The sequence below is a fragment of the Cervus elaphus genome, chromosome 5, assembly GCF_910594005.1.
Source record: "Cervus elaphus chromosome 5, mCerEla1.1, whole genome shotgun sequence".
Lineage (NCBI taxonomy): Eukaryota > Metazoa > Chordata > Mammalia > Artiodactyla > Cervidae > Cervus > Cervus elaphus.
The window spans coordinates 20,739,673-20,754,472 of NC_057819.1; the positions used below are offsets into that span (position 1 = coordinate 20,739,673).

The 14,800-nt window shown below is 47.1% G+C and overlaps 1 protein-coding gene across 2 annotated transcripts in view; it reads left to right on the forward strand.

Annotated features, from left to right (window-relative positions):
• The window catches only part of DNAH10 (dynein axonemal heavy chain 10), a 164,138-nt gene that overhangs the window by 144,160 nt on the left and 5,178 nt on the right, over positions 1-14,800 (forward strand). For both annotated transcript variants that reach the window (XM_043902040.1, XM_043902041.1), the window contains 11 exons: positions 403-682; positions 1,862-2,091; positions 2,810-3,083; positions 6,108-6,212; positions 6,616-6,770; positions 7,489-7,643; positions 9,511-9,694; positions 10,480-10,680; positions 11,752-11,961; positions 12,095-12,190; positions 13,258-13,429. In XM_043902040.1, coding sequence (XP_043757975.1) covers positions 403-682; positions 1,862-2,091; positions 2,810-3,083; positions 6,108-6,212; positions 6,616-6,770; positions 7,489-7,643; positions 9,511-9,694; positions 10,480-10,680; positions 11,752-11,961; positions 12,095-12,190; positions 13,258-13,429 — 2,062 coding nt within the window. The remainder of the gene's footprint in view (positions 1-402; positions 683-1,861; positions 2,092-2,809; positions 3,084-6,107; positions 6,213-6,615; positions 6,771-7,488; positions 7,644-9,510; positions 9,695-10,479; positions 10,681-11,751; positions 11,962-12,094; positions 12,191-13,257; positions 13,430-14,800) is intronic.

Consider the following 14,800-nt stretch of genomic DNA (forward strand, 5'->3'; position numbering starts at 1 on the left):
GGCTCAGTAGCTGTGGAGCAAGGGCTCAGTTGCTCCATGACATGTGGGTTGTTCCTGAATCAGGGATTGAACCCGTGTCTCCTGCCTTGGCAAGTGGATTCTTTACTACTGAGCCACTGGGGAAGCCCAGAAGGTGGATTCTTAGTCACTGGATCACTGGGGAGGTCCTCTCCTGATCGCCTTTGGCTGCTGAACTGTGCTTTCCAATAAGGCTGCTCGGAGCCTGAACCTCATGGATTTTTGCATTTATACGGTTGCACACCCTGCTTCTGTCCCTGTTCTGTTTTCCCCTCTGCCTCCCTTCAAGGTGCTCACACATCCACTGCCACCTCAAAGGATTTTTTTTCCCCTTGAATTTGGCAAGTCAGCTGATTCTTAGCCATTGCCTCCCCTTCCTTGCAGGTGGCATCCTTTAATGACCCTGACTTCCTCAAGCAGCTGGAAATGTCCATAAAGTATGGGACCCCCTTCCTGTTCCACGATGTCGATGAGTACATCGATCCGGTGATTGACAACGTCTTAGAAAAAAACATCAAGGTCTCCCAAGGACGGCAGTTTATCATTCTGGGAGACAAGGAAGTGGACTATGATTCGAATTTCAGACTGTATCTGAATACCAAGCTGGCCAACCCCAGATACAGCCCTTCCGTGTTTGGGAAAGCCATGGTGATCAATTATACTGGTAAGGATGTACAGAAGGTCAGTGTCAAATTTAGGTGGAGACACAATCGGAGCTGGAGGTTCTCATGGGACTTCATTTCATTGTGAATCATTCTCCGAGTCACATCTTTCATAGTCAGTCCATCAGTTCTTGGGCTTCCCTAGTGGCTCAGCAGGTAAAGAACCCGTCTGCAATGCAGGAGACCCAGGTTAGATTCCTGGGTTGGGAAGATCCCTTGGAGAAGGAAATGGCAACCCACTGCAGTATTCTTGCCTGGGAAATCCCATGGACAGAGGAGCCTAGTGGGCTATAGTCCATGGAGTTGCAAAGAGCTGGACATGACTGAGCAACTGAGCACACATGCCTAGAAGTTCTTAATGAAGAAGGAACATCTAGAAAGTTCTGGGGCCCCGTAGAAGGCAATGAGTTATGTGTCTTGAGATGTGATAAGTCTGGACCGCAGGACTCAGACATTCACACTCGGAGCCAGGTGAGACCCCTCTCTGCGGTGGGCAGAAAGCTACTCTCTGTTTGTGTGTTTAAATATATGGCTCGGTTTTAGGTTTCCTTCTTCCTCTCAGTTGAATTCTGTTAGGAATCAGATGTCATCTTCCACATTTTCTAGATGGTCACACAGGTTCCTAGATGGGTTAATCAAGTACGTAGGCTTTAGGGGATTCCCTGGCAGCCCAGTGGTTAGGACTGGGCACTTTCACTGCCAAGGGCTTGGGTTTGATCCCTGATTGGGGAACTGAGTGCCCACAAGCAGTGAGGTATGGCCAAAAAAATTGGGTTATGCTTTCAGCAAGGAGTCCCCCCAAGTGTAGGAGCCCCGAATTTGATCTTAATGCATCATCTCTCTTGCTGTTCACCTCTCCATGTAACAGCATCTCTGTTTTATTCTGTCCAATATTTTTCACCTGGGGCTTTATAATGTTTCTTAATGAATTTATTTTTTAATTGAAGGATAATTGCATTGGTTTCTATCAAACATCAACATGAATCAGCTATAGGTGTACATATGTCCTCCCCTTTTGAACCTCCCTTAAAAATGGTTTTGATAGAAGAGTGAGTCCTCATGTTCCTGAGATGCTGGACCCACCCTCCTGTCATCCCAGGCACCACTGTGTAGGGGAGAACACACAGGGACCAGCTTGTTGGGGGGACGGCAATAAAGGGCCTCCCACTGTCCCCCCACAGTCACACTGAAAGGCCTGGAGGACCAGCTGCTGAGCGTGCTGGTGGCCTACGAGAGGCGAGAGCTGGAGGAACAGAGGGAGCATCTTATCCAGGAGACAAGTGAGAACAAGAACCTGCTGAAGGACTTGGAGGACTCCCTCCTCCGGGAACTGGCCACCTCCACGGGGAACATGCTGGACAATGTGGAGTTGGTGCAGACCCTAGAGGAGACCAAATCCAAAGCTACAGAGGTATGAACTGCAATGGATGGAAAATACTTCCATCCTGGCCCTGGAGTCTCAGAGGTGTTCCCAGGGACCCCTGTGCCTCACGTCAACCTCTTTTAATCAAGAGTGATAGAAAACCCAGCCCCACTTGTCTTAAGTCCAAAGAGAATTTATCCTCTTAGAAAACAGGAAAGTCCAGAATGGCTTCAGACAGGGCTGGATCCAGGACTCCAAACATCAAGACACAGTGTTTCTCCATTTCTGGGCTGGACTTTGCTGTGTTGGCTTCCTTCTCTGCCTCCCTGTGGAGCTGAGCTTCCCTCATGGTCACAGGCTGGGTCCCTTTACTTTCCCCGAAGAGAAGAGTGAGAATCTTCTATGTCACATGCTCATCCCGAATCACTCCCATGGCCTTGGGATGCCACATGTGGATTAGTGGGACCTGAGTCACACGCTGCTTTCCTAGAGATGGGGGTGAGCCCCACATATGAATGAAAGGAGGAACTCGTGTCTCGAAATCAAACCCAGGGATGGTTATTAGAAGAAGGGGGCACAAGGCCATGGTAGTCAAGCCACAAATACCTACCTACACCTCGAAAGAGGGTGGGAGCCCTTCCTATGAGCACCTCCTGGGTTTCTTTGCTGCCACCCTCTCCCTCACTTCTGACTTCTTACTTTTTGCCCCTAGTTCGTAAGTCTTCCTGGTTTTGGCCATAAGTGGCAACGTGCACCTCTTCTTTAGGTATCAGAAAAGCTCAAGCTGGCAGAGAAGACAGCCCTGGACATCGACCGACTGCGGGACGGCTACCGGCCGGCTGCCCGGAGGGGGGCCATCCTGTTCTTCGTGCTGTCGGAGATGGCGCTGGTCAACTCCATGTACCAGTACTCCTTGATCGCCTTCCTGGAGGTCTTCGGCTTGTCGCTTAAGAAGTCGCTGCCTGACTCCATTCTTATGAAGCGATTGAAGAACATTATGGACACGTTGACCTTCAACATCTATAACTATGGCTGTACCGGTAAGTACCTCTTTGCAATGATTAGGACCAATGTGCCCTGTGTATCTGTCTGTGTGTCCAAATGTTTTTTTCTTATAAGAACACCAGTCAGATTGGGTGAGGATCCACCCTAAATGCCTCATTTTATTTTTTAAATTCATGTTTATTGGTTTACAGTTGCTATACAATGCTGTGTTAGTTTCAGGTGTATGGCCAAGTGAATCAGTTGCATATATCCACTTTTTATGGTTCTATTTGCACATAGGTCATTGCAGAGTATTGAGTAGAGTTCCCCATGCTAGACAGGAGGTCCTTATTAGTTATCTATTTTATACATACCTGTGTGCATGTTAAGTTTCGTCAGTCGTGTCCAACTCTTTACGATCATATTGACTGTAGCCCTCCAGGCTCCTCTGTCCATGGGGATTCTCCAGGCAAGAATACTGGAATTGGTTGCCATTCCCCCTTCCAGGGGATCTTCCTGACCCTGGGAGTGAACCCATGTCTCTTATGTCTCCTGCATCAGCAGGTGGGTTCTTTGCCATTAGCGCCACCTGAGAAGCCCTGTTTTATAAATGTATGTGTATGTTAACCCCAATCTCCCAATTTATCCCTCCCCACCTCCTTTCCCCCTCGGTAACCATAAGTTTGTTTTCTATATCTGTGGCGCTCGTCCTGATTGGTAAATAGGTTCATTGGTACCATTTTTTAGATTCCACATAGAAGTGCTATCATGATATTTGTCTTTCTCTGTTTAACTTACTTCATTCAGTGTGACAATCCCTAGGTCCATCCATGTCACTGCAAATAGTGTTATCTTGTTCTTTTTTTTTAATGGCTGAGTAACCTAATCACCTCTTAGAAGTCCTGTCTCCAATTCTGAGGTTTGGGGGATTAGGGCTTCAACTTATAGATTTTCAGGAGACACAATTCAGCTCATACCAGTTAAGCAGGAGAAATGTTGAGGACTATTGTCCCTATAGGTCACACTTAAGTAACCATCCCTTCTAACACATATAAAGTAGAATTCAAATCTCAGATTTTGATTTACACTTTTTTTTTCCGGGACATATTTTTTCTGGTTTAAAAAAAAAAGAACTCTATTTGTTTTGCATCTTCCTATTCATAAAGAGTCTGTTGATGGACAAAGGATTAATCTCAAAAATATACAAGCAACTCCTGCAGCTCAATTCCAGAAAAATAAATGACCCAATCAAAAAATGGGCCAAAGAACTAAACAGACATTTCTCCAAGGAAGACATACAGATGGCTAACAAACACATGAAAAGATGCTCAACATCACTCAGTATCAGAGAAATGCAAATCAAAACCACAACGAGGTACCATTACACGCCAGTCAGGATGGCTGCTATCCAAAAGTCTACAAGCAATAAATGCTGGAGAGGGTGTGGAGAAAAGCGAACCCTCTTACACTGCTGGTGGGAATGCAAACTAGTACAGCCACTATGGAGAACAGTGTGGAGATTCCTTAAAAAACTGGAAATAGAACTGCCATATGACCCAGCAATCCCACTTCTGGGCATACACACTGAGGAAACCAGATCTGAAAGAGACACGTGCACCCCAATGTTCATCGCAGCACTGTTTATAATAGCCAGGACATGGAAGCAACCTAGATGCCCATCAGCAGACGAATGGATAAGGAAGCTGTGGTACAAATACACCATGGAATATTACTCAGCCATTAAAAAGAATTCATTTGACTCAGTTCTAATGAGATGGATGAAACTGGAGCCCATTATACAGAGTTAAGTAAGCCAGAAAGATAAAGACCAATACAGTATACTAACGCATATATATGGAATTTAAAAAGATGGTAATGATAATCCTATATGCAAAACAGAAAAAGAGACACAGATGTACAGAACAGACTTTTAGACTCTGTGGGAGAAGGTGAGGGTGGGATGTTCTGAGAGAATAGCATTGAAACAAGTATACTATCAAGGGTGAAACAGACCACCAGCCCAGGTTGGATGCATGAGACAAGTGCTCAGGGCTGGTGCACTGGGAAGACCCAGAGGGATGGGATGGAGAGAGAGGCGGGAGGGGGGATCGGGATGGGGAACACATGTAAATCCATGGCTGATTCATGTCAATGTATGGTAAAAACCACTACAATATTGTAAACTAATTAGCCTCCAACTAATAAAAATAAATGAAAAAAAAAAAAAGAGTCTGCTGATGGAATGAGCCTACTCTGTAATAGAGACTGGCCAAATCTGGCCCACTGTATGCTTTGGTAAATAAAGTTTTATTGGCACACAGCCATGCCCATTTCTATAGATATGCGTCCCTGGTGGCTTTCACAGTACAGTGGCAGAGTTGAGTAGTTATGACAGAGACTGTCTAGTCTGCAGAGCCAAGATAAGTCACTCTCTGACCTTTTATAGAAAGTTTGCTAATCGCTTCTTTTCTACTGTAAGAACTCTTGCTTTGAGTTTTGGGTAATTGACTAGCACTTCATTCAGAAGGCGGCTCTGAACCTCCATCATACTACCCTTCATCAGCTTGGGGACCCCCCTCCTCTTCCCAGGAGGGTGTGGTAAGTGCTACCCAGAGACATGACCATTTCTGATACATACAAGTGAGGGTCACTGCCCACTGCACTTTTGAGCATGACTGTCAGTTGAGTTCATGTGTTTTTTGTTTTTGTTTTTTTACTGTGCTGGGTCTTAAATGCGATGCCAGGGCTCTTCTCCAGTTGCAGTGCATGGACTTCTCTCTAGTTGTGATGGGTGGGCTAGGTTGCCCCATGGCATGTGGGACCCTGGTTTCCTGACCGAGGATTAGACCTGTATCCCCAGCATTGGAAGGCAGACTCCCAATCCCTGGACTACCAGGGAAGTCCCCAAGGTCAGTTTTTGCACTCAGATATTCACGGACACCAAACGCAAAGATGGCTAAATGCACCTAACTGTGCAGTTGAGGTGTTTCATTTCTCTGAAATTTAAGCAAGTTGTGCATAAGAAACCCAGTGTTTAAATGCATTTATTTTATCCAGACCCATCTGTTGTTTCCCCTCAGGGTTGTTTGAGAGGCACAAGTTACTTTTTTCTTTCAATATGACTATCAAGATAGAACAAGCAGAGGGGAGAGTCCCCCAGGAAGAATTAGATTTCTTCTTGAAAGGTAATGAGCTTGTCTTGTTTCATGCTTTCCAACTCCCTGGGCCCACAGTGCACATGCATATGAGTTTGTTCACTAAACAACAACAGTAATTTTCCATCCTTAAAATCTTACTTCCAGTAGCATTGCTTTAGTAAATATCTCAGTTGACAGTTCCAGCCTCAGATATGTTTCGAGTTAATTTAGAGCAACCAGGCTCTGCCTTAAGGCTACCCTGAGACTGGAAGCCACTCAGAGCTTCCTGGCTGGAGTCACAGACAGTGACGAGGAAGCCAATGCCCCCTTCTCTTTCCAACCCATTTGAGAAGTGAATTTCCCCCCAAAGTGAGAGAAGTCCCAGTACAGAGCTGCTTACACTTCCTGGTATGTTGATGTCAGCTGTTTACATCTCTCCTGTTGTCATTAGGAAACATTTCCCTGGAGAAAAGCAAACGAATCAAGCCCTGTGCTTGGTTGTCTGACCAGGGATGGGAAGATATCATTCTTCTATCAGAGATATTTCCGGACAACTTTGGGAATCTTCCTGCTGATGTGGAGAAACATCTGACTGTCTGGCAGGAGGTGAGCTCATGTTCCCTTTCTGTTCCTTCCCTTCCTCACGTGTCGGCAATCTCCATGCTTAATCTGTAGCCTAACTCCTTACAAGTGAGAAGATATGTCTCTGAGTGACTCATGCAAAGGGTAGCCAAGGCCCTCCACCTCCCTGATGGAATCTTCCTTTATCGGGTTTAGCTAGTTTTGTGGGAGAACCATCCATCTTTCTGTCCATATGTTTATCTCTCTGTCCATCCACCCTTTCATCTATCCATCCACCCATCTGTCTATCTGTCTACCCATCCATCCATCCATCCATCCATTTATCTATTAATATCTGTCCATCCATCCATCCATTTGTCTATCTGTCCATCCATCCATCCATCCATCCATTTATCTATTAATATCTGTCTGTCCATCCATCTATTTGTCCATCTGTCCATCTATCCATCCATCCATCCGTCTATCTGTCCAGTCATCCATTCATCCAAGACACTTTCTGAGCCTCTGTGGATTGACTGTGTCCATTGATGGGCACTGGGGACTCAACAACTCAACAGTGAATAAGACTCAGTTCCTTTCTTTCTAAAGTTCATAGTTTTGGGGGGTAAAAAAATGACAGAGCTACCTAAAATTGCCTGTAAAGTTCATCCCTTTACAGAGGCTTTTGGGATCTTCACCTAAAAAGGGGGACCTATCTCATTTCTGAGTTGATGCCACCGTGCATATTCTTTGCTTTCCCCAGTGGTATGACCTGGATTCCCTGGAGCAGTTTCCATTCCCTCTGGGTTACGATGTCAACATCACCCCTTTCCAGAAGTTGCTTATTTTGCGCTGTTTCCGTGTGGACCGGGTGTATCGGGCCGTGACCGACTACGTGACTGTAACAATGGGAGAGAAGTAAGTGAGCTTGCGTCTGCTTGGTCCTTTCTGTGGGGTAGGATACCTGATGTTACCTCCTCCTGGGCTTACCGATGGCAGGCATGGCCGGCTCCGGAGAGGACTGTCTAGGAGCACAATTTGGTAGCCACTCAGGAACAGCGCCATTCAAGAGAAATACAATGTGAACCACCTTTGTAAGTTCAAGTCTTCTGGTGGCCACATTCAAAAAGGAACAGGTGAAATGGTTATCATAAGCACATAAGTATAGTACATTACTATATAACAATGTTATAAATAAATAATAAGTATTAATAGTAAATAATTGTATGGACAGGGGAACCTGGCGGGCTACAGTCCATGGTATCCCAAAGAGTCGGACATGACTTAGCAACTCAGCAATAACAATTAATAGTATATAAGTGAATTTAATTATTAAATAATACAAATGGACTTATTTACAAAACAGAAACAGACTCACAGACATAGAAAGCTGACTTATGGTTAGCAAAGGGGAAAGGTGGGGAGGAGGGAGAGATAAACTAGGAATCTGAGATTAACATATACACACTATGATAAATAAAATAAATAAACAACAGGGACCTACTATATAGCACAGGAAACTATATTTAATATTTTGTAATAACCTAGGTGGGAGAAGAATCTGAAAAAGAATATATATATTATAACTGAATCACTTTGCTGTACATCTGAAATGAACACATTATAAATCAACTACAATAAAAAATTTATAAAAAAGAAACAGGTGAAAATAATTTAAATAACAATTATAAGTATATAAAATCTAATATATTAATATATAACAATATAATATATATGTATTTTAATAATACATAATTGTATTTAACTCAAATATTAAAATCTTAACATGTCATTAGTGGAGATATTTTGAATCTTTTTGGAATCAAGGCTTTAAACTCATAGAGCACAATACACCACATCTCAGTTTGAACTAGCCACACTTCAAGGCCTCAGTAGCCACACGTACCTGATGGTTACCATATTGGAAGCTCTGGAATCAAGCGCAAAGCTGGATGGGTAATTTAGGGTGTGTGTGTACTCAGTCGGTTCAATTATGTCTGATTCTTTGCGACCTTATGGACTGTAGCCAGCCAGGCTCCTCTGTCCATGGAATTTTCCAGGCAAGAGTATGGGAGTGGGTTGCCATTCCCTCCTCCAGGGGATCTTCCTGACCCAGGGATTGAACCCGAGGCTCTTAAATCTCCTGCATTGCCAGGAGGGTTTTTTACCACTGGCGCCACCTGGGAAGCCTGTGACAAACTCACATATGCTGGTAGGTGATGGAAATGAACGAGACTGCACAGGGACAGGGGTAAACTGGAGTGGTCAAGTCCTGGCCAGTAGCCCCTTAACCTCTGCTGACTGATGCCAGGTGGTGGTGGGGACCCAGATCTCTGACTCTTCAAAGGAAACTAGAAATTTGGATTTCTACACCAAATCTCCCAATGTTTATGTGCTGGCAACTAATTTTTAAAAATCTTGATATATTGGCCATCCAGGACATGCCTGTGAAGCTGCTGGTGGGGGACCTCTGGGTTCAGTGCCCAGGGCACGTCCACCTGGAAGGCTGGCCTGTCACAAGGCACCCAGCTCAGAGCAGGTCTCCTGAACCCAGCCTGGATGTATCGGGCTATGCAGAGAGGTCCCTGTGATCCAGGAGCTGACCATCCGGGGAGTAAGATGTGTGTGAACACTGGATACCTAACAAGGAAGGCTGAGCAAAGAACGACACCAGAAGAGTAGTCAGAGGTTCTAGATGCTGGCAGGCAGAGCCCTGGTCACACTGGCCGGTCCCTGCCCTGAGCTATCCTCCCGGAGCATTTTCCAGTCGTGTTTCTTTCCCCAGGTACGTGCAGCCCCCGATGATCAGCTTTGAAGCCATTTTTGAGCAGAGCACCCCCAACTCGCCCATCGTGTTCATCCTGAGCCCCGGCTCGGACCCTGCCAGTGACCTTATGAAACTAGCCGAGCGCAGTGGTTTTGGAGGGAACCGCCTCAAATTCCTTGCCATGGGTCAAGGTCAAGAAAAGGTAAATCGTTTTTGGAAGCAACAAGCCCTAAACGTGCTTGAAGTCCCGGAATGAATTCACGAATGCCTGGCTTTAAGCCAAGAGTCCACCCACACACCAGCACCATGCTTTTCAGGTCTAAGGAGCAGGAATCAAATGTCACAGCAATGATGACAATGTGAACAGTAGTTCTAGGGCTGACCTTCTGTGATCGCCTGGGCTTGCACCCGTATATTGCAAACAGTATGTTCTGCTATTTCCAAAGCACTTTCTTTTTAAAAATAACTAATTAGGCTGTGCTGGGTCTTAGTTGCAGCGTGCAGGATCTTTAGTTGTGGCATGTAGGATCTAGTTCCCTGACCAGGGCTCAGATCTGGGCCTCCTATATTGGGAGCTTGAGTCTTAGCCACTGGACCACCAGGAAGTCCCTCCAGATCTGGTCATCATCGCATCTGGTGATCATCTCCCTCGGCCCTTGCAACAACCCTGTTTTGGATCAGGCTGTCACTGTTGGCTGCCAGTGGCCGGGCCACCCTGTCAGGGGGCAGGTGCCAATGTGTCTGAGGTTGGTGCTCTGGGTGCCAAGGGAGGCCAGTCAGTGCAGCCCAGTGGGCCTGGGTGACCGTGGAGGAATGGTCAAGGATTCTATCTTCAGAGGCTCCCTCTGGAGCTCCGGGACCACCGGCTCCTTTGTGTCTTCTGCTGCAGTGGCCAGCAGGTTATGGGGGCTTGGGGAGGGTCTGGGAGAGCATGGGGTGGTGCAGCCTTGGGATGCCGACACTTCCCTTCTGTCTCCGTCGGGGCAGGTGGCCCTGCAGCTGCTGGAGACGGCGGTGGCTCGCGGGCAGTGGCTGATGCTGCAGAACTGCCATCTCTTGGTCAAGTGGCTGAAGGATCTGGAGAAGTCCCTGGAGAGGATCAGCAAGCCCCACCCTGACTTCCGCCTGTGGCTCACCACAGACCCCACCAAGGGCTTCCCCATCGGGATCTTGCAGAAGTCCTTGAAGGTCTGGCTGTAGGATAAACAGATGCGCCCATGGCTCAGTTCCTCAGTTTGCCTCCCAGTTTTGCTACATCTGTGTGTGTGTGTGTGTAGGATAGAGTTGGGACCCCTTGCACCCCTCTTCCCCAATTCCATCTCTCTTCAGAGAGAAGCACTGTCCAGAATAAGGTGATGATCACTGGGTGACAGTGATGATTCCCAGGCCTGTCTTTATATCCCTTCTGCATGTCCCCAAAGCACGTGTGGGTTAGATTTCACAGACCTCACATTTATTAACCCTCCTTTTTATCTCTGATGATTGGCCCACCCACAGCCCACAGAACCTGAGTGCTCATGTGCAGAAGTTTCAAGGGGTTTACAGGCCCTGTTTAACTTAGTCTCTGGGGACATTTTGGGGAAAGGTTTTGTCATCTCTCTCTGTCTCTGGGACAGGTAGAGGGGAAATGTACCTCCTTCTGTTTTACATTTGAGGATCCCATGAATCAGAAAGAGGTTTAAAGAGCCTTCCTGGGGTCATTCGATGATTTAGGGCAGAGCTGGAACAACATCTAGGTTGGGGTGTGTGTGTGTGTGTGTGTGTGTGTGTGTGTGTGTGGCTGGGCTGGGTCTTGGGCTGGGTCTTCACTGTCGTGCATGGGCTTCGTTTGTGGAGTGCATGCTCAGTCACTTTAGTTGTGTCTGACTCTTTGCAGGCTCATGGACTGTAGCCCGCCAGTCTCCTCTGTCTGTGGGATTCTCCAGGCAAGAATACTGGAGTGGGTTACCATTTCCGCACGGGGTTAATTGACCTGTGGCATGTGGGATCTTAGTTCCCCGAACAGGGATCAAACCCTTGTCCCCTGAATTGGAAGGTGGATTCTTTTTTTTTTTTTTTGGAAGGTGAATTCTAACCACTGGGCACCAGGAAAGTCCCCAATATCTAGGTTTGTTTTTTAAAACTCATTCGCCTGTGTCCTTGACTTTCCGTGTTAGGCAAACAGGGAAGACGCCCCGTTAGGATGGAGAGAAGGCCATTCTTCAGAGCCTGGCTCCTGGGTCTGGCGTCTCTGTCCCCATCTGTCTCCCCTCCTGACAGGTTGTGACTGAGCCACCCAACGGGCTGAAACTCAACATGAGAGCCACGTACTTCAAGATCTCTCCTGAAATGCTGGACCAGTGCCCACACCCGGCTTTCAAGTCCTTGGTCTACGTGTTGGCATTCTTCCACGCAGTGGTGCAGGAGAGGAGAAAGTTCGGGAAGATCGGCTGGAACGTGTACTATGACTTCAACGAGTCTGACTTCCAGGTGAAGATGCGGCTGCTGCCTCTGCCCGGGGACACTCCTCTCTCAGTGGTTCCTGCCCACGTTTTCAGAAAACGATCAGAGCCTGGATGGCTGTGGGTTTGTGGATACCCAGGCCTGTTCCTCCTCTTTTAAGGTCTGCATGGAAATTCTGAACACATACTTGACAAAAGCCTTCCAGCAGCATGACCCTCGGATCCCGTGGGGTAGCCTCAAGTACCTCATCGGAGAGGTAGGAGCATCCTGGGGACCCTCTGCACCTCTCCACCCCCCACCCCCACTGGGGCGGGCCGGGCTATGGCCTGGCACCCCTGGTCCATGGCCTCTGAGCACTCTGGGACTCTCTTCTTTAAAAAAAAAAAAAGATATTTCTTTTTGGCTGTGCTGAGTCTCTGTTGCTGCTTGGGCTTTCTCTCGTTTTGGAGGGTGGAGGCTACTGTTCGGTGCAGTGCGTGGGGTTCTCATTGTTGCGGGCTTCTTTTGTTGTGGAGCACAGGCTCTAGGTACACGGTTTTCAGTAGTTGCAGCTCCTGGGCTCTGGAGCACAAGCTCAATAGCTGTGGCACACGGGACTTGGTTGTTCCACAGCATGTGGGATCTTCCCAGACCAGGGATTGAACCTGTGTCCCCTGCTTTGGCAGGCGGATCCTTTATCACTGAGCCACCAGGAAAGCCCTGGGACTCTGCTCTTGCTCCTGCTGCCCGTCAGTCAAAGGCCCCTGGGTCCCTATGAATACCTCAGTTCATCACTCCATTATTCCTCATTCTAAGTGAGCAACCTTCACCTGGGGGGCCTGGACTCATTGTCCTCGGGACTCACGTTCCCCACCTAGGATGCTTCAGGCACATCACTGGAGCCCTGCTCCTGTTCAGCTGGCCTGGAGGTCCACTCTGGAGGCCACGACCTTATACAGCGTTTGTGGAAAAGCTTCCCCAGTGGCCTGCACGTGGCTCAAACAGAGAAAACACCATTCCAGAGACAAAAGGGGCTGCTGGCTTCCTGCGTTGTTTTGTTGCTTATTTGCTGTGTTTTGGGGAGTCTGGCCAATTGCACACTGGCTCCCAGCATTTCACAAGAATTGCTGTCGCCTCGGGCTCTATGAGTCTGCACACAAGCCCTCTTGTATATAGTGGTCCAAAGGCACTGTGGGTGAGTATGATTTGAGCTGCACGGTGGCCAGACGGCAGGAGTCTCACTGAGGGTGCATCTGGGCTTGACCCTGGACTATCTGCTGGGACCTGAGGGTTCACCCTGGAGGCCTGGGTTCCCACCGGCTCTCACTCTTTTTACCGTTTCAGGTTATGTACGGAGGACGGGCCATCGACAGCTTTGACCGGCGTATCCTGACCATCTACATGGACGAGTACCTGGGAGACTTCCTCTTCGATACTTTCCAGCCATTCCACTTCTTCCGGAACAAGGAAGTGGACTACAAAATTCCCCCGGGGGATGTCAAGGAAAAATTTGTTGGTGAGATTTCTCAGTCATTAGAAAGTATGCTAAATGTTTTATCCTAAGGGAGCCCATACATTTCAGCTGTTCTGATTTCTGTGGTTGGCTTGATGGTTCTTCTGACCCTTCCACTGTTGGGGTTCCTTGTCAAGTCAGGGGTGTTTTCTTATGCTTTTTAGGGGGAACCCAGCAAGCTCTTCCTAGCCTTAGACCTGATGGGGTTAGTTCAGACTTCCTGTCCTGGAATGATAGTACATATATCAGATTCTCCATTGAAGGGCAGAGTGGCCCCTGGGAAACTCGCAGAGCCATTTTCTTTTCTTTTTAATTTTTTTAAAATTTAATTTTATATTTGAAAGCAAAGCAGTTTATTATACTCAAATACATACATATTTGTATATATCCCCTGGACATATTGATAAGGGAAGGAGATCAAAGATATATATGTGTGTGTGTTAGTTGCTCAGTACTGTCCGTTCTTTGTGACCCCATGGACTGTAGCCTGCCAGGCTCCTCTCTCCATGGAATTCTCCAGGCGAGAATACTGGAGGGGGTTGCCATTCCCTTCTCCAGGGGATCTTCCCGACTCAGGGATTGAACCCGGGTCTCCTGCACTGTGGGCAGATTCTTCACCATCTGAGCCACGAGGGAAGCTTAGAGTTTATAAAACTTTTGAAGAATACATCTGAATAACCCAGTTTATTATAATTCATATATTTATTGTTAGAATATATCTAATGATCCTAAATGTTCTTTTTAATATAGTTTATATATTTTTGTATATTTAAAAAAATTTATTCATTTATTTGGCTGCATCAGGTCTTAGTCACAGAATGTGGGATCTTCGTTGTTTCATGCAAGATTTTTTGTTGGGGTGCACCGGCTCAGTAGTTGAGGCACGTGGGCTTAGTCGGTCCATAGCATAGGGGATGTGAGTTCCCTGACCAGGGATTGAACCTGCATCCCCTGCATTGCAAGGCAGATTCTTAACCACTCGATCACCAGGGAAGTCCCCTCACTGGGCCATTTTCATAAAAGCTGTGCATAGAGGGAGTTCCCTGGTGGTCCAGTGGTGAGGACTCTGGGCTTTCACTGATGTGGGCCTGGGTGTGATCCTTGATTGGAGAATTAGGATCCTGCAAGGCATGGCAAAAAAAAAAAAAATAGATGCACCTAGAGCTGGCTTGGACATGGTAGTGTTGAATTCTTATTTTAAAAGCATGTACCCCTTTAAGAAGGGAAAGTAGTATAATGTGTCTTGGGAGGTTAAGGCTGTGGGTCTTCAGAAATCGGGGGTGGGGGGTCGGCACAGCGGTATAACCGCTGTATGTTTTCTGCATTTAGTCTACGGCCATACCACCCTGAACGCGCCCGATCTCGTCTGTTTTC